Source organism: Melanostigma gelatinosum, assembly GCF_949748355.1.
Source record: "Melanostigma gelatinosum genome assembly, chromosome: 1".
In the NCBI taxonomy this organism is placed as follows: domain Eukaryota; kingdom Metazoa; phylum Chordata; class Actinopteri; order Perciformes; family Zoarcidae; genus Melanostigma; species Melanostigma gelatinosum.
Genome location: NC_136634.1, coordinates 23,666,763 through 23,686,263, shown reverse-complemented (window position 1 = coordinate 23,686,263; position 19,501 = coordinate 23,666,763). Strand labels below are relative to the sequence as shown.

General features: G+C 46.7%; 1 protein-coding gene across 2 annotated transcripts; it reads left to right on the top strand.

Moving 5' to 3' along the window:
- Positions 1 to 4,342: 4,342 nt before the first annotated feature.
- LOC306784788 (uncharacterized protein) lies at positions 4,343 to 18,406 on the top strand. Of its 2 annotated transcripts, none has more exons than XM_079278914.1 (5): positions 4,343 to 4,505; positions 5,513 to 5,950; positions 6,224 to 6,618; positions 13,765 to 13,906; positions 15,558 to 18,406. In XM_079278914.1, the coding sequence occupies exons 2-5, from the start codon at positions 5,715 to 5,717 to the stop codon at positions 16,609 to 16,611; spliced, it is 1,827 nt and encodes a 608-aa protein (XP_079135040.1). In that variant the 5' UTR covers positions 4,343 to 4,505; positions 5,513 to 5,714; the 3' UTR covers positions 16,612 to 18,406. The 2 variants fall into 2 exon arrangements, with proteins under 2 accessions (XP_079135040.1, XP_079135039.1); XM_079278913.1 differs by lacking the exon at positions 4,343 to 4,505 and adding an exon at positions 4,622 to 4,768.
- Positions 18,407 to 19,501: the final 1,095 nt, after the last annotated feature.

The window sequence follows — 19,501 nt, the reverse complement described above, 5'->3', positions numbered from 1 at the left end:
TTGAGTGTTTTTTTAATGCTTCTTTATGAACGAGGAGCAAAAGTGAAACAAACAAACTGCTGAAACCCGACCCCTCAAACTAAACAGTCAATATACAGGTAACACAAAGGGAATGAATAAATAAAAGATGCACAGAAAAAAATAAAAGTTGAAGGATTAATCAAAGAAGTTTATTTGTATAGTACATTTCAAAAACAAGGTAATTCAAAGTGCTTCACATAAAACCATTAAAAACATCAAAACATAAGGCAAAAGAAAAGGAGATGTAAAAGCAATTAAGAACATTCATTTAAACATTAAAAACAGTCATTAAAACACTAAAAAGCAGTGTAAGAAATAAAATACAGTAGTAAAATGCAGGAAATGTATTAATATCCTTGAATCTGGTTCAGGCAGCAGCAAACAGAAAGGTCTTCAATCTTGATTTAAATGAGCTGAGGGTCTCAGCAGACCTGCAGCTTTCTGGACTTTGTTCCAGATATGTGGAGCAGAAAAACTGAACGCTGCTTCTCCATGTTTAGTTCTGACTCTGGGAACAGAAAGTACACCGGTCCCAGACGACCTGAGGGGTCGGGATGGTTCATAAGGTAGCAGCAGATCAGAGATGTATTTTGGCCCAAACCATTCAGTGCTTTACAAACCAAAAGAAACTGAATCTGAATCTGAATCTGCTTTATTGGCCATGTACGCGTGCATACATGGCCAGCATATAGGTGCACGAACATGTAAGTGTCTGCTGAGTTTACCACAGCGATATCCAGTAGTCTCCAGGGAGAGCAACAGCTGGTGCAGCTTCTCTCTTTATTTCTGCCCCCCCCCTCGACCAGAAGCGGAAGTCGCCTTTTCTCTACGGCAACCGTGAAGGGACATATCATCTCCAATACAAAACGATAAACACGAGACAGTCTGTTACAATACTAATACATTAAAAATACTTGTTTTTTTGTTGTTGTTTTTAAATTATTATTATTATTTATTTTTTTTCCCATCTCAAAAGGCTCAAGGACATACACACACACACACACACACACACATACATACATACACAACTGACTATAGGATGTTTGCTGGCTTTCATCCCACTGTTCTTGTCATCCTCTTGTTGTTATGTCTATGTATTGTCTCTTGTCTTTCAAGAGAAAACAAAAAAAAACATTAAAAAAATGCGTTAACGCGATAATAACGTGTTAACTTGCCCAGCACTAATATATATATATAATACAATGGTGCAAACAGAGGTAGTAGTGCAATATTACTCATTTATTGTTCATCAGAGTGACGGCCAGTGGAAAGAAGCTGTTCCTGTGTCTGGTGGTTTTGGCGTACAGAGCTCTGTAGCGCCTACCAGAGGGGAGGAGTGGGAACAGCTTGTGTCCAGGGTGTGAAGGGTCTGCACTGATCTTTCCAGCCCGTTTCCTGACTCTGGAAGTGAACACGTCCAGGATGGAGGGCAGGCTGGAACCAATGATCCTCTCTGTAGACCTGACAATCCGTTGTAGTTTGTTTCTGTCCTGTTTGGTGGTCGATCCAAACCACACAGTGATGGAGGAACAGAGAACAGACTGGATGATGGCTGAGTAGAACAGGATCAGCAGCTCCTGAGGCAAGTTGAACTTATTGAGCTGGCGCAGGAAGTACAACCTCTGCTGGGCCTTTTCCTGATGGTGTTGATGTTGGGAGCCCACTTCAGGTCCTGGGAGATTGTGGATCCCAGAAACTTGAAGGTCTCCACAGCGGACACAGTGTTGTTGTGTATGGTGAGGGGGGCAGTGTTGGGGGGCTCCTCCTGAAGTCCACTGTCATCTCCACAGTTTTGAGCCTGTTTAGCTACAGGTTGTTCTGATCACACCAGAGGACCAGCTGTTCAACCTCCCGCCTGTACGCAGACTCATCACCGTCCCTGATGACCGTTGTGTCGTCTGCGAACTTCAGGAGTTTAACAGACGGGTCCTCTGAGGTGCAGTCGTTGGTGTAGAGGAAGAAGAGCAGTGGGGAGAGCACACATCCCTGGGGGGCGCCAGTGCTGATAGTCCGGGTACTGGATGTGATTTTCCCCAGCCTGCTGCGTCCTGTCAGTCAGGAAGTGTGTGATCCACTGACAGGTGGAGGCTGGCACAGTGAGCTGGGAGAGTTTGGGTTGGAGTGTTGCTGGGATGATGGTGTTGAACGCAGAGCTGAAGTCCACAAACAGAACCCTTGCATATGACCCTGGGGAGTCAAGGTGTTGCAGCATGTAATGCAGACCCATGTTGACTGCATCATCCACCGACCTGTTTGCACGGTAGGCAAACTGCAGGGCAAACTGTGATGACCTTCAGATGCAACACCAGTCTCTCAAAGGATTTCATGACCACAGACGTCAGGGCGACGGCCCTGTAGTCATTTAATCCTGTGATGGAGGATTTCTTGGGAACCGGGATGATCGTGGAGCATTTGAAGGATGAGGGGACTTCATAGCTCCAGTGATCGGTTGAAGATCTGTGTGAAGATAGGGGCCAGCTGTTCAGCACAGACTTTCAGGCACGAGGGTGACACACCGTCTGGGCCTGGTGCCTTCCTGATCTTCTGTCTGTGGAAGAGCCAACTCACATCCTCTTTGCAGATCCTCAGTGCCGGTGGGGGATCGGTTGGGAGAGGTGAGGAGGAGGCAGGGGGTGTGCTCCTGTAGTTGGTGAGTACTTCCAGGCCTCTCCAAACTGACGAGGGGTCGTTGGCTGAAGACTTTTTCTCCAGCTTTTCAGTGTAGCTTCTCTTTGCTACCTTGATCTCCCTTTTTCAATGTGTTTCTGGTCTGGTTGTACAGGATCCTGTCCCCACTTCTGTAGGCCTCCTCCTTGGCCCGACGAAGCTGCCTGAGTTTTTCAGTGAACCAGGGTTTATTGTTGTTGAATGTGCAGAAGGTTTTGTTCGACACACACATGTCCTCACAAAAACTGATGTATGTATGTCTGTAGCAGCAGCCTCAAAAACACTCCAATCAGTGCAGGCAAAGCAGGACTGTAGCTCCAGCTTTGCCTCGTTGGTCCATCTCATCTCTTCACAGTCTTTACCAGGCTTTGCAGATATTAATTTCTGCCTGTAGGTCGGGAGGAGATGAATCAAACAGTGATCAGAGAGTCCCAAAGCTGCACGGGGAACTGAGCGATATGCATCCTTTATTACAGTGGAGCAGTGGTCCAGTGTGTTTTTAAACACACTCCAGCAGGATTTTAAAGTCAATTATTTCTTGGACAAGAAGCCAGTGCAAAGACCTCAGAACTGGAGTGATGTGATCCACAATTTTTCTCCAATTCTTGAAGTATTTGTACTTAATTTCTTGTCCATTTTGTTCTACTTTGCTGCCGGTGCCCATAAACCCCTTACTTCCATGCATTGTTCGGGTTGCAGGTAGATATTGCAACGAAAGAAAGAAAGAAAAGTACCACTAGGTGGCCCCATTATTCTGCAGGTTGGCTGGTTGGAGGAGACAAAGAGAAGCTGGGATGAGATCATCCAGCAGACTCGTGCCCAATAGCGCACTTTTCAATATATTCATGCTTGAATTTTAAAACCTACAGATAACAACAAAATATGAAATGCAGTCAGTTCAAGAGTGTGATTGTCAGTGGGAGGTGCTGCTGAATGTGACATCAGATACAATAAATGGACATGGAAACAGGCTAACACACACAAAAAGAATGTATTACATTCAGGCCACATGATTAGGCCAGGAGTAAATCTTTCAAAGAGTCTATTTGACACGCTGTAGCTCCCTACAGAGACAGTAAAATAATGCTCTGTGAATTTTCCTCATGACAAAAAGGGGTATAAATGGAAACAACTGTTTTGTTTCGGTCCTCATTTACGTTGTGGCCCTCTGAGTCTGTGTGAATTCAAGCCATATGAATAAAGTCATTATAGTAGAAGCATCTCAGGAATGTACGTTATCATGTATGTTATGGCATAGGTCGTTGTGCCCGACCCCCCTCCCTACTGCTATTTTGAGAATAAAACACTCATTAGTCAGTTATATAATTTCTTGGACTTCCTGAGCATTCATTCAGTCATTTTGCTCTCTCCACTGCGCACGAGCACAAGAGGCTCGCGGCCGCTGCCTGCTTCTCTTGCTGCTGCTGCTGCTGCTGCTGCTGCGCCGCGGGAGCGAGTTGGAATGTATTGACGTCAGAAGGAAAGCTGGACACACGCGCGTATGTGCGTGCACGCGCGCGCACGTCTGCATGCTCCCGTCCCGCTGTAGCTCTCTCTCTCTCTCTCTCTCTCGCTCTCTCTCTCTCTCTCGCGCGCGCGCGGTCACGCAGCTCGAGACTCTGGAAAGAATTGAGGCGGGCGGTCATGAGAAAAGTATGTGCACACATGGACCGCGAACATGGAGTGTTATGAAAGAAAGCGAGGAGGCGGCGCTGTCATTTCTTACGTCCGAGTTCAGCGCGGCGAGGCGGCGGAGTGACAGAGAGAACCGCGCTGCTGGACAGGTCGCGGCTACGGGATGTTATTGCATAACAATGGTAAGTTGGGCACCGAGGTTAGCGGCGTTATATTCCCCCCCGCGCTCGTCCGGTTGTTCCGCGAGGTTGTTGGTGGCGTTTGTTTTGGAGGTGTTGAGCTGCCGCAAGGAGGATGACTACATGCGTATGTGCCAACTCGGGACTGCGGTTGAGGCCAAGTAGAGAACAGCTGGCTTTGCCGCAAGTGTAGCAGCCCGCAGGCATGTAGGTGTTTTGGATCCGATGAACCTGCACAGCCAAGGATATCAGAGGACAGTAACCCGGTGAGGCCTGCTTCTGTTCACTCGGCCCAGTGGAGCTGTGTGTGTGTGTGTGTGTGTGTGTGTGTGTGCGTGTGCGTGTGCGTGTGTCTGTGTCTGTGTCACCATCACTTATTCCCTAATGAATAAGTGATGGCGATGATACGATGCTGCTGGTGACGAGGATGAATAAGATAAAGGTAACAGCGATGAAGTTGACAGTGGTAACTGTATTGATTGTGACCGCGGTAATGAAGATGATGATGGCAGCTAAACTTGTTACCCTGGGGGGGGGGTCTGATGATGACATCATCAGGACTAATGCCACCTTTTGACCCTCTTAGCCAAACTAATGACACACACGCGCGCACACACACACGCACATACATTATGGTTTCCTGTTACAGTATTGATTTGGCGTGCCATTTGTGCTGGATGGCTGTTATATGAGATGGAGTCAAATGCAGCCCTTCAACATCACAGACGATAAAATAAATCATAATTGACCCTCTATTGTTCTCCTTCTGGGCTACTAGAGTGTACTCTCCTTATACATCGCGATCTAGTCCTCGCTGCTTGATTTAGAAACTTGTTCCATCTTCTCTGCCTTTGTCAAACGATGCGAAATTTCAATGAGGTCCAGCGCTCGGAGGGATGAGGCGCTAGCTGACCTCCTCTAAGCCCCGTTTCCCTTTCGGGGGCAGAGGGCTGAAATCCTTAACGCTCTCATTTCGTCTCACTGTGTTGTCTTTTTCTTTGTACTGCCAGGCAACTCCCCATCGGTGAGGAACTTCGCTGCCCTGCAACCCCTCCTCCCTCCGTCCCCGACACCTTGACACAACTGCTTTCCGTCTCCCGTTTCCTTTTTTGTCCCGCTCTCCTGAAGCTCTTTCAGTTCAATCCCTCCTCCCCTCCGAATCCCCCCTACCCCCCCCCCCCCCCTCACACCCTTTTTGTTGTTGTTTCCAACATGGACTCCTCTGGAGAGAGAACCTCCGCCCAGGAGGGGCACCTCGACCCCAGGAGCAGCCCCGGTCGCTCCGATCTCAGCGGACTGTACCACCTGGGTCGGACGTTGGGCAGAGGCCACTTTGCCGTGGTCAAGCTGGCTCGTCATGTCAACACCAGGCAACTGGTTGCTGTCAAGATGATTGACAAGACGAAACTCGACGTGATGGCGGCGAGCCACCTCTTACAGGAAGTGAGGTACACTACACTGAAAGACGAAGCTTGAGAAGAAAAGATTTAGGAAAAGATTGAAAACTGAAGTGGGAGCACTTTGTAGCTATTTTAGGTCAGATTTAATTGGATTTCAAACAGGCATACTGGTAGTGAACTGTGTGTGATCCATCTGAATCTTATCTGAGCCAAACATGGAACAAAAAAAGAGCAAACCTGTGTAGATTTTGAGGTGCCCTGAAGGGGCCGCACCACTCTAGGCATCCTTATTTACCCGCCATAATTACTCGTTATTTCCAGATGCATGAGGCTGGTGCAGCATCCCAACGTGGTCCGCCTCTACGAGGTCATTGACACGCCCACCACCCTCTACCTGGTCATGGAGCTGGCCGAGGGGGGCGACCTCTACGACTACATCCTCCGCCACGAGGGAGGCGTGGCCGAGGGCAACGCCAAGCGCCATTTCGCCCAGATCGTGCGCGCCGTGGCGTACTGCCACCAGCTCCACGTGGTGCACCGGGACCTGAAGCCCGAGAACGTGGTGTTCTTCCCCCAGCAGGGGGCGGTGAAGCTGACAGACTTTGGGTTCAGCAACTTATTCCAACCCGGGACCATGTTGGCCACCAGCTGTGGGTCGCTGGCGTACTCTGCTCCAGAGATTCTGCTGGGAGAAGAGTATGATGCTCCAGCTGTGGGTGAGAAAAACATTTCGATTTTGTTTTGGGGGAGTGTTGAAACTGAACTGTTGATCTAGATCAATGGTTCCCAACCTGGGGGTCAGGACCCAAACATAGGGTCACAAGAGAAATCTGAACGGTCGCGAGATGATTAACAGAATACATACTTGAGCTACGTCCAATTATGTTTATTTTTTTCGGACTCTCCGCTAAACGTGGCTTATTTTTTTCTGATTATGGAACTACTGTACAGTTACACTTATGAGTGATTGTTATGATGGGGGGGGGAATCACTCTTTGGCGGAGCATCGTAACACACTTCATTCAAACAAAACAAAACTCACCCAAACCGTCTTGATTAGTCTTTTTCACCAACAAAAAGAACCCCTTATATCACTGAGTTGGATAGAAAATGTCCCGGGTTCTACTTGCTCTCCTTTCTCCTTGCCTGCCGAGCGGCGGCTCTCTTGTTCTTCAGAGGCAGACTTAAATGAGCGAAGTGAAAAGACAATTCCGTTCGTCCAGTCGTCCGTCCTCGTCCTCACAAATTCGCTGGCTTCCACTCAACTCATCAATGAAACCCTGAAGGCTGCCTTCAGAGGCCTACATGTTCTCTCCTGTACCGCAGCGTGTGATGTCTTTTGTTATTGTTCTTTCATGCATGCCGGTCAGTTCAGTGTGTGTGTGTGTGTGTGTGTGTGGGTGGGTGGGTGTGTGTGTGTGGCCACATTTGTCCTCCATGACCCTGTGTATTTTCTTGTATCTCAGTAAGTGTGTTCCTGCTCTGTATACCCTTCCATATTTATGTGCTTGTATATTTGTTTGTGCCTGGCCGTGTACTTGCGGATCTGTGTGTGTGTGTGTGTGTTTGTACATGTGTATGTGTGCAATGTCCGTAAAGGATTAGTGTGTGTATCTGGGTCAGTCTAAGCAAGCCAGCCAGTCCTGAGCCAACGAGGCACGTTCTGCAGTGGAACCAAACACTGCAGCTCACCACTGGTCTCTCACACTGCATAGCAAGCGTGTGTGTGTGTGTGTGTGTGTGTGTGTGTGTGTGTGTGTGTGTGTGTGTGTGTGTGTGTGTGTGTGTGTGTGTGTGTGTGTGTGTGTGTGTGTGTGTGTGTGTGTGTGTGTGTGTGTGTGTGTGTGTTAGAGTGAAGAGAGACGGAGATAGATCGCAGATGAGAACGTGCCACGCGTCACTGTTTACCCGCGGCAGAAAGGCTGATCCGTACTGCGGTGATCTGTGTGACATTGGAGGCCGATAGATTGTGGGATTTGACATCATAGCAACAGCAGGAAAACACACAGCATGTCTACTTCAGGGAGGTTGGTTGTGTAATCTGCTAGACATGGACGAGGATGCATTTTGCCAGGGTTTGGGGCGCTATTTATTCCGGTGACGACAAAATTGTACATCTGTACTGAATACAAGTGCATCCCGACCGGAATGAGGAGCTGATCCTGTGGAAGGATCTTCTGCGTCTGTCGTACCGCTGATGGCAAGCCATGTGTGAAAAGGGAAAGGGTTATTTAAGAGGCTTCTTTTTTCCCTCTTATTACCTTGTGTTGTTGTCTGCTTATAACAGTTTTTGTGGGATGGACGTAGTGAAGGAGCAGTCACAAAGCAACACTTCTCACACGCAATCTATAACTTCAACCTGAATTTGTTGCCTTAGTTCTTCTTTTTTCACATGACTTCCTGTTTCTAAAAGCGTCCACACTGAGGGCGGTGTGTTTGAATCCATGTGTGTGTGTTATTATTACATATCCTCTGAGGCTGGATTTCTGCTTCACCTCCACTCCAAGTGCATTTTTTTCCCGTTCTATTTTAACACAATTCTCTACCTGCAGATGTCGCGGTTATATCATCACTTTGTTAGAAATGTACACTTCCTTCACCCACCCACACACACACACACACACACCAATAAATACATGTGTAGGCCGATGTGTGATAATCCTGAGCTGCACAGAGGAAGAGATGTCCCTTAGTGATCTCAGCTTAGTAAGGTGACTCATAAACCCGTCTCCTCACACACACACACACACACACCTCTTTGATATTTCTGTCTATAAACAGACTGCTGTTTAATTCACTGCGGTTCCTTTGCTGCTGGGAGTCTTTGCAGTATATGCCTGTTTGCGGACATGGTGTGCGTGTGTGTGTGTCATATGATGTGGAAGAGACACACGAGGGCCAATTGCGTCTCTTGCCTTTGACAAAGATAAACACTGTCTATGGTAACATAATATCAGCCCGTTGCTGTGCTCACGCATGTTTGTTTCTGAGGTTTTATTGTTAAAGTTCGGTCATGTTATCCTTTTTCTTCAGCCAATGGTCTTTTTTATTTTTTTGTTCTAGCGATTCACACTTAAGATTTTGATAGAAATGGGTCCATAAATTATAGCTTGTACGCACATGAATGTGCACTGCCGGAAAACAATCTAGCTATGACAATATTTGGTGAGTTATGACGGAGAAGTGCTCGGCCATAAAGTTCTAGAAAATGACAGATAAGAAGGGAGGGGGACCTACATTGGTGGACTATGTCCTGAGCAGGGGAAGTGCTGCATTTGGCAGATAACTGTGAGCCTCTCTGGGCGTCAGCTGAAAGTGTAAATGCATCGACTGTGACTGTCACATGTGGTTAAAGTAGAAATAGTCGTCCTAAAGGTATGCAGGGTTTACCTTCAAAAATGATGTATAGATGTGTACAAAAGTCATCCGTCTCAATCATCACTTATGGCTCTCTAGAAGTGTTTGGCGGAGCGACATCCGGTCCTCTGCTTGTATTTTCATATTTTGCTGCTCCTGGCAACTGCGCTTCCATTGGGGGGGGGGGGGGGGTGTCTTATGAACTTAGATAATTGAGCCAAGCGAGCAACGTACAAAGTTTTTAAAAGGGGAAAAAAAACCAGCTTCTTCCTAGAAGCTGGCTTTGTAAAACGGTAAGTGGCAGATTTTGGTGTCGGGCCCCGTTCTTGTAAAGAGCATTTACAAGACGATTAAAAAATAAGTCAGACACAGTAATGAAGTCTGAGGTCGTGTCGGGTTAGAGCTCTCTGATGTGCCGTCCAATATCCTCAAAGTGTGACCGATTAAACCACAGCAAAGACTCTCGTTTAGAACATCCTCTCGTACACAAGACTCATTTCTCTGCTCCAGGGTGGAAAGAGGGTGGTGGCTTGTGGCTAAGCTGAGCTGGGAGCAGCACATGGGACCCCCCCCCCTCTAAATATCCCTTTTAGATGAAGGAATAAGTGGATAACCGGAGGTGTTAAAACCTCTTTGTCAGTGTTTTCATATCAACCTCAAGGCTGCTGGACTGTTTATAGCCACCAACTTTACAGCAGAAGATCAGTTCAACTTTAATGGAGGGTACCATTCAGTCTGTGAAACAAAACGGCTGTGCAATGTCTATTTTTAGGTTTGAGCAAAATAACACTGAAGATGTCATCGAAGGATGATGATGAAACAAAAGATGCATTATGGGAATTTTAGGATCCAGTCTTTTGGACCTAAATTTCCCACACCAGACACTAACATTCTGAATCAGTTTAGAATCTGTCTCTGGCAAATCCCCCGCTTCCATGTGAGTACAGTACTAAATTGTGGGAGTACCCTTTAATGTCACCTCTTGCAGTGCACAAATCCTACAGGATTATAATTTCTCCTCTGATTCCCGAGAAATAATCCAATGTTGGACGGATCAGAGTGGGCTTTCCACCTGAGCCACTCTGCTGTCACTGCAAGGTGAACACATAAAGACCGAGAAGTAGTGATAGTGATGTCTGCATCAGTTAAAGAAGTGAAATGCACATCTGTATGCTCAATAAATGTACATATAATCATCTGCTTCCCAGCTTGATCAGGACCATTAGATCAGAGTTAGAAGATAATCGCATCAGAACAATGAGGTTTGTCAGGATCAGCAGCAAAATGCCTTCATAATTGGTCCAGTTCATAACATAACATAACATAGTATGTTTATCAGTGACTGATGACCTGAATGCATCCTTTACGTTAGTTACCGCCATGCAACGATGCTCCGGTGTCCTTGTCTTAACGTGCGGGTCCCTCTGGAACGGGGCTGATCTCGTTGACCCCTTCATGACGTATTTGGTCTTGGAATGTGCACTTTAAAGGGCAGCTCCTAAAAAGGGCCACAGTCGACCACTGAACCAGGATCAGCTCCGCTCCTCTGCAGTACTGCTGAACTCACGAGCTTTTGTATCTCAACATCCGGTTAAAATATGTGTGTGTGTGTGTGTGGTTGATGTTTGTGCTGTCTGCAGAGCACAGTTCTTCTTAACCATGAAGTGGTTTCTGTCTTTTTGTGTGTTCTCTGTAAATCTCGAGGAATCAATCTTCTTCACTCCTGGTTGCTGTTTTGCTGATGACTCCATGGAGTGATTTTTATATATTTGGTGGCTCATTGTTGTTCACTTTTGCTGCTGGACCCTGGATACAGATGAATGCTGGGTAATGTCACAAGCATACTTTCCTTCACTTCGTCAACGAGCATGCGCAGACTACGGCCTACAGGAACACTCGGCCATTGCAGCTCAAATTCTTTTCTTTTTTTGCCATACTAACTTCTAACCTATTTACCTCCATTCATTAAATCCATGCTCCACTCATGAACCAGGGAAGTTATGTCAAAGCAAGAGGCTAATATGCCTATTTTGAAATGAATATTTTGCAACCAGTACTGCTGCACAACCTGGGTGTGTTTTCCTCTGTGGCAATGAGTACATGTTCCTGCAGTAAGACTTGATACAAACGTATGACACTAACCGTTACCGCCAGCAGAATACCTCGGCTAATTAAATCCACGCTCTACTGTTTTAGTGCGCTGTTCCTGAGTAACCCCGACCCGAATCTGTGTTTTCAGTGCGGTATTTAATGATTACGGGGCCCCTGAGCAAATGCTGTGTTGCTTTACTTTTCACGCTTTCTTCAACTGATAATGTGAGTATTGGTGTCGTAGAAGTCTTTCAAAATGTTTCTGGGGGTAACACTATTAATACTACAAAGGAAAATGAGAGAGGGTTGTTTTTACAAGAACATAAGATCCTTTGCGGGACGTTGTTTTCCTAAAGTTCAGCAAACCGCAGTTGTCCTCACGTTCCTTGAACCGCTTCGTTTCAACAATTTCAGGGAACGTTTTTTGCGAACGCCGCCTGAAGGGAAGGGTTAACGTCTGCTCAAGGTGGAGCTTTCAATTCTATTGTGTAAAAAAATAATATAGCATCATGTTGTAGTTGTTATATTTTGATTGTCAGGTCTGAATGTGCTCGCCTGAAGTAGAAGTACACAGTAAGTAGGAGGCCATACATCTGAGTTACAGGGTATGATGAGTTAGAATACGAACATAACTAAATATCTTTCATATCGAAACACAATAAATCTACAGCTGTTAGGAGCTCTTTTAGTTGGAGGCCTGGGTTGCCTACCTTGCCGAACAGTAAATGCTGTGGCTTTTCTTCCCTTGAACCACACTGGAGGCTGCATGACTTAACTCCTTCGTGGCAGGTGAGTCGCTGAGGACCTTAGATAAGTCTCAGGCATTGATACGTCTCAAGTTGTTTTGTATGAGCGGCTCTAGAGAAAGCTGCAAGCAGCCCTGACTGAGGACGGGCATCCGGGCGGCGCTGCAGCAGCGGTGAGAGCGAGCGATGTTCCCCCAGCCGGCAGAGAGAAGCACACTCCCTCAGCACTGAGTGGCTTCTCCTCCCTGTTGCATAACACTACTCGAGACGCGCGTGCACGTGGCCGTGCACGTGAGTGCACATTGTGCAGCGCGGACTGAGGGCCGTTGTTTGGACCATCATGAGTATAATGCGGGACAATGGCTGAATGTTTATCACTCATGGGAGTGGTACGTGTGAGAATCTAAGGATAGAATCTGAATGGACCACGGTGTCTTTCCATCCCTGTCTGTCGAATCGAGCTCTGCTTTGGATATTATAGTGAATAAGTTCATTTACAAAGGCAGGTGTTTGACATCATCTGTATTGCTCATTAATCTCACTGCTATGTGTTGTGAAACTGCAATCCTTGTTATCCGTATCCTAAAAGCTCTGTATGTGTATTCTCAGGAAAGGATGCTGTTACCAACTTAGAAGAAATAAATGAGATATCAGGGATTTATGTGTGAAAAGATTAACGTGCTACTTTTTATACGTGGACTGCAGTGGTCCCTCCCTGTGAAAGTCTACTGTGACAAAACCCACGAAAGATGAAGATAGCAACAGCTTGATGGAAATATAAAGTCCAATGTCGACAATAACTGGAATTATCCTTTAAGTGACTCAAGAAACAAATGTGATATCAGCAGATCTTGCTTTATTTCGAGTGTAGAAATACGTGTCAGCCGCACAATGTGAACAGCGTGTGCAGTGTTCCTATTCCCAGTGTTTGGAGAGAAACACAAGGAGAGACCGAAAGCAAGATCGTTCTGAGAATAGCACAACGCCACAACAGGCCCTCTGTTTGTTATGGCCCTCAGCTCCCCTTCCTCCTGCGTGTGTGTGTGCGTGTGTGTGTGTGTTTCCTTGAACGGGTCGCGCCGCAGTGTTCTCTCCTGGTTCAGGCTGCTTTGAGTTTGCGTGGACCTCTCACTGCATCTGCATGAGAACGAGCGAGGGAGGGAGGGGGAGAGAGGAGGAAGGAAAGGGAGGAGATGGGAAAAGAACACACTGTCAGCACTGTCGGTCAGCACCAGGAAGTAAGTGTGTGTGTGTGTGCGTGTGCGTGTGTGAGAGCATCAGGGGCCAAGCCGTCTGCAGCTTAGGCCTCATACCTTAAAGTTACGTACCGCTGTGTCACCCTGACCTCTGACCTCTCTGTCGAGGATGTGGAGGAGGAAAGAGGAAATAGAATAGATACATAATGCCGTTATTTTGAGAATCTGATGACCTCATGTTCCGCTTTAGAAAATAACTGCAGGGGTGTTTTTTCGAGTCAAATCCCTAAAAAGGGCTTTTATTTATAAATATCCCTTGTGAAATAAGAGGCTCGCAGAATTCTAAATATGATCTGATAGCAGAGGGATTGTTGGCTTTCTTTGAAGGCCTGACATGATTTGCTATTTAAGGCTAATTTTTGTGTGTGTGTGTGTGTGTGTGTGTGTGTGTGTGTGTGTGTGTGTGCTCCAGATATCTGGTCTCTCGGGGTGATCCTGTACATGTTGGTGTGTGGAGCCCCTCCCTTCCAGGAAACCAACGACAGCGAGACTCTGGTCATGATCCTGGACTGTCGCTACTGCGTCCCTGAACACGTCTCCGACGACTGCAGAGAGTGAGTACAGACGAGTCACTCTGGGGTTAAAGAAAAGGCAACGAGGTTCATACGAGGGGAAAAAAACCAGTTTCATTTTAAAATTGAAATTGATTCTTCAAGGCTTACTCTGCTCCGGGACATTTTAGTGCTGTGGAATAGATGCGGTGGGTCACCCCGTGTTAAGAAGCTGCTGACCGTAAAATCATCTCATTAGTGTGCGTTTCAGTGGATAATGATGGTGTCCTAGTTATCCCAGAAGCTTCTCCACCCGGCTGCAAATACAGTTCTTGTTCAAACTTAAAGAACTTTCTTCGTCTAAACCAGTGAGCGTTATCTGTCGATGTATTCTGCTGTTTTCTTTCGCTCAAAACATCTGACCGTATTTGAATCCCGTCTGAGGCCCACAGACACTCCCTCTGTCTTCACTTTCACAACTTCCATCCAATACACACACACACACACACACCGTGCTGAGCTCAAAGCACTACAGCGTACACGTCAATACAGTTAGATCTGCTGCTGCTGCAGCTTGGGAGAGTGAACGACATAACTCTGAGATAATAACAAAAATAAAAAACACTTTATCAAGCCATTTAAAAAAAAGGCCCTAAAAGGCAAGAAAAAGTAAATTACAAAAGTCTTCAATATTTTCTCGTGCCTGTCATGATAACATGTTTTTTGCATCGGATTGAAGGCCTCACTCTAAATTGAAAGTGGAACTGTTGGGACAGTGGACTGCATGTGCAGTCACCCTCAGACCCAAAGCGAGCGCTGTCACCACTGCTAGCTATGAATTAATCATTTGTAATTGGTTAATCCCTCCACCCGTAGTTCTGCTCCTTTTCCGGGTTATGTTAATCGAATGAATTAATCATGAGAATTTTTGTTTCAATGTACAAATGACGTGTGGAACCGTGAAAACTCTGTATGTGGGTTATCTCTACATGGTGTGGCGGGTAACTCCACACACATCAAATGACAGGAAGACCAAAAGCAGCAATGAAGTGATTCTACCAACAAGTATCGTCTGCGTAGCCAAAGCCTGATACATCTTCTTTCTCCGTGCCAAAGCACCGGTTCCTTCATTACCATCAACACACCCAAACACCATTATGACCACACGGGTCTGAATCTGCAGATGAAAATAGTCCCTCCCAAAATAGACTTTGTGATCCCGTTTGAATAATCAACAGTGTTTTCAGCCTGAGTGAGTGCTGTACGTAATGCAGCATTAATAAACAGCAGTACAGGTTGCACGTGTGAAACAGCTGCATGCAGTTGTTTCTCTGAAATGAATGAACTTCTTTTTACACCGATTTCCTGTTCCCTAGAAGGCAACAAGCAGAAATACCCTCAACCAAAAGTTCGATTATCTGCAGCCGCAAACACATCCTGTGATATCTGAGCCGGCTCTAGTCATATGACTCAGCCGCAGGTCACATGATGGTGCGTTTGAATAGAACAGAAAAACCTTCTGGACATTATGAACTCATTCATGTTAAGATGCGTGGCCTTGACCTATCTCAGATATTAATCAGATACTTACCTTTGTCAATTCAGTTGTTGTATTGGCCGGTCAACAAAATGTGATGTGCGTAATAAAGCATGTAAACTTCCGTTTATGTTCTTTGCATGGAAACAATAATCCTCTCTGTCGTTTCCCCGTCAGCCTGATCTCCAGGATGCTCCAGAAGGACCCGTCTGGCCGAGCCTCGCTCGAGGAGATCGAGGCTCACGGCTGGCTGCAGGGGCTCGACGACGCGCTGCTCAGCCCGGAGGCCCCGCCGCACTGGCTCTCGGGGGCCCTCTCTCCCAGCTCTCCCCGCTCAGGAGCACCCGAGTGCGGGGACCTGCTCGCGGCGAGGCCCCCGCCTCAGCAGGCTTTTCCGGGCCCTTGGCAGCCCAGCCTCAGCTTCGTCCTCCGTCCGCCTCCGGCCGAGGAGCTTCCGGTCACCAAGAACCTTCCCGCGCTACAGCAGATCTGCGAGGAGGAAGAGGAGGAAGAGGAAGAGGAGGAGGAGGAGGAGGGAGTTTTGCCCAAAGAGGGTGAATGTTTGGTGTCTTTGTTCGTAGCAGAGCCGGAAAAAGAAGCTGAGGAGATGCTTGATGGTGCAGATGATCAAGAGTGCAGGGAGGAGGAACAAAAAGAAGAATTAGGAAGCTTAGTGGAGATTATGGAGGAGGGAGAGGATGAGCAGGAAGGAATGGAAATAGAGAAAGAAGACAGTGGGTGCGTGATTTCCGACCAGCCAGTCAGTCATGGAGACAAAGCACTCAGTCAGACACCTGAAGTCCCACCGTCGTCTCTGCCTGGTTTGGGGGTGCCGTGCTGTCAGGGGCCGGCGGACTCCACGAGCCCAGAGGAAGGACGGGGCGAGGAGACCGAACCTAACAACAACACCAACAAACCTCCTCTCCTCCCTGAATCCGCGTCCTCCTCCAGACTGGCGACGAACGAGAAGGAGTCGCAAAAAACGGGACGAGAAGGAGAGCGAGACGAGAAAACGGAGGAGGGCGGGAGAGACGACCCCTCGGCGGACAGATCTCAACCCCACAACGAGGCCGCTCCGAGGGCGGAGCAGGGGAAGCGGCACAGCCTCAAGCTGCGCGAGAGACTCTTTCAGTTCCCCCTGTGCGAGAAGGCTCTGGCCTTCAACATACCGACGCACAACAAGCCCAAGATCCTGCCGCTGGCTCAGTACAACTGCTGCCACGTGCTATAGGTGAAAACCCAGCCTGCGCGCGGCCTCAGTTTGGCTGTGGGCAGATGGCCGGCGTCAGAGCGCCGAGCTCCATGCTGAGCCTTGTTCTGCCGCAGAGACCTCGAGGCAGGAGAGCAAAAGACCCTCAGCGTGCGGGACGCGACGTGTACAGCCTCACACCTACAAACACTCGGCCCTAGCGTCGTGCTCGTGTGATGAACGTGTTAAGCTAGCGGTGGTGTACAGCACAGTAGTCAGACATCAGCAGAACCTCATGCGGTTGCATTGCTGTGAACAGGAGCAACCGGAGGATTACAGCGACTAGACGGTGTCCCGTCTGTTGCTCAGAAACAATACCGGACCTACAGGAGAGATGACGACAGGAATAGATAGACATAAAACGTTTTTATTGAATAAGCTATAGTCTTGTTTGTTTGTTTAAGAGGTGCCTACATACGTTCATACTGTACATGCATGGCCACCGTGTCATTTTGGTGCTGACTGGTAAAAAAAAAAAGCTCTAAAAGTCAGAATGGTCTCGCACTCAGTCGATCCATGATTTTATAATACGTGAATTAGAATAAAGTATGAACCAGCTTTGCTACAGAGTAGCACTCCTTTGCTCTTCCCTTTGCACAACCTGCTTCTCATTGGTTAAAGAGCTCTGAACATCAGCTCTATTCTACAAAGAATGAGACTGTTACGATATGATGTGGTATATGATACGATATGATACTGTGTAATATATGCCTAAGACTGAGATGACGATATGATGTTCTGTACTGTTAACCTAATGACGTGTCCTAACATACTGTACCATACTGTTGATAGGGTGATCGGTCATTGATTGGGATGCAGGTCTTCCATTGTATTTGAACTTGTTCTTTTTATTCTCCCTGAACAGTTTAATCATATTTGATCGTAACAGATTTATTTTGGATGTGCAGATATGAAGTTTATTTTTCTTTTCTTTTTTTATGACCGTCAAAGATATGAATTCTCTGAAGAGACATGTGACTTTGTGCATGTTATTACTGTTATTTATCACAATATACCTCCATGTGTCTTGGATCTGCCGGGACGGTGTTCTTGTGTAACTGTAAGTACCTTGAGGTAATCCACTGAATGATGAATTGCACACAGTGCGACTACTGCAGCAGGTTTACACACGCTCTGTCCTTGGACTGATGGATTAGATTTGTTGGTCATTTAGACCGAATGATGTGATACCTTATTACGTAGCTGAGGAGTCCCTCCCTCCGTATGGTATTATTATACCATATCACGCCTCGGTGTGTTGCTCTATTTTCTCATACTGTATATTTGTTTCTCTTTAGAAGCTGAGACAAGAAGTGAGATATTTTGTAAGGTTAAAGAAGGCCAAAGCTGTACAATAAGCAAAAGATTCCTCCTATAGCTCAGTAAAGAGAGCGTATTCCAATCACTCACTACTTCACGGGTACAACTCGTTGGAGTTTTAGCGTGCGACCTGTTGGTCGGACGGTGCCCGACTACATAAGCGGCGGATGTCACGGGAAATCTGATTATATCATCCGCCATGAAAAGCATGAAATCTGTGCAGACGGGGGATAAAAATCACTTTATTTGTTCCTGTGCGATTGCAGCCCGTCTCCCCTCAGTGCGTCTGCGTCGACTGACCTGCATTGTAACTATAGGACCACGTCTCCATGGAGCTGTGAACATATTTTTCTGTATTTATTTATTAAAATGGATTAAATCAACAGGATGGATGTGTGCAGTGTGCATTATAGAGAACGTGGACAGTGATACTGTACAGTGTTGTTGCTCCCACACACACACACACACACACACCAGAAACTAAATAGCCCCTTCTGGACCAGGCTGGGTTACCAGCCAGGTTAAGACTGGTGCTGTTATTTGTCATGCACTTGTAGACGTGGCATCAATGGATGTCATCTGAGAAGAACTTCATACAGACCAACTGTGCTGAAGCTCAGAGGTAAGATATTGTATTCTCATAACCAGCTGTGTTGTGTCTAATATTGTTTAATATTTAGAGCATACAACATACACAATTCCAGTGGCTTCTTTGTGAACTTCTTGAAAATTCATGAAATTCTAGTATATGTTCTATGTTCTATGATAGACATTGACATCCAAAGTACCACAGTCATGACATGCTATTTATATTTGAATGTGTGTGTCTGTAATGTGTTGTTTGTGTGTGTTCGGCCTAGCTTAGAACGAGCCCTTCATGTGTACATGGGGAGAGGGTCCCCTTCACGGCGTCTGCCCTGTTTGCACTGCCGCGTTTTTACAGTAGCCCAGAAGGGACAAACTACGTCACCTGAAGGCCACTGTAGTTCTCCAACACGCTTGATAAACTGCGGTAACACGAGCTACAGAGAGCAAAACCACCTCTGCTGCTCCTAAAGTAGTGTTCTTCCGGTGAGGAAGGCCTGTGACTGAGGCGAATGTCGTTACCACGGTTTGACACGAGGCGGCTCAAGTCATCGCAGTCTTGGAAAAGGGAGAAGTGAGCAGAGGGGTATTCAGCTGGTTGCAAGCTGCAACCACAGCGCTACCACCAAATCCTACACACTGCTCTGTTAAAGGGTCTTAAATGTCAATCACCTTGAACTATCATCATTACATTACACATTGTGATGACAAAAACAAACCCCTTACTCCCAGATAGAGGGTGAGGGTCACAAGATACTACTCTATCTCTCATGCCCCTATCACGGAAATAGCAACGCTTAACTCCACAAAGTCAACCGTCACATTTCATAATGTTTTCTGCTGCATTATACAATCTAATTACAGTTTTTAAGAATATCTCTGGCATGCTGTGGTCTACAAATTCACTTTAAAATGCCTCCGCTCTGTGACGTTGTACATGGTAAATGGTCACTTTCCCGCTCATTCA

Bases quoted from the DNA above. Each gene is read 5' to 3' on its own strand.
- LOC306784788 (XM_079278913.1), top strand. From the start codon at position 4,728: ATGAACCTGCACAGCCAAGGATATCAGAGGACAGTAACCCG. The intron at 4,769-5,512 runs GTGAGGCCTGCT...TTGTACTGCCAG, and splicing joins TATCAGAGGACAGTAACCCG to GCAACTCCCCATCGGTGAGG. The intron at 13,907-15,557 runs GTGAGTACAGAC...TTTCCCCGTCAG, and splicing joins GTCTCCGACGACTGCAGAGA to CCTGATCTCCAGGATGCTCC.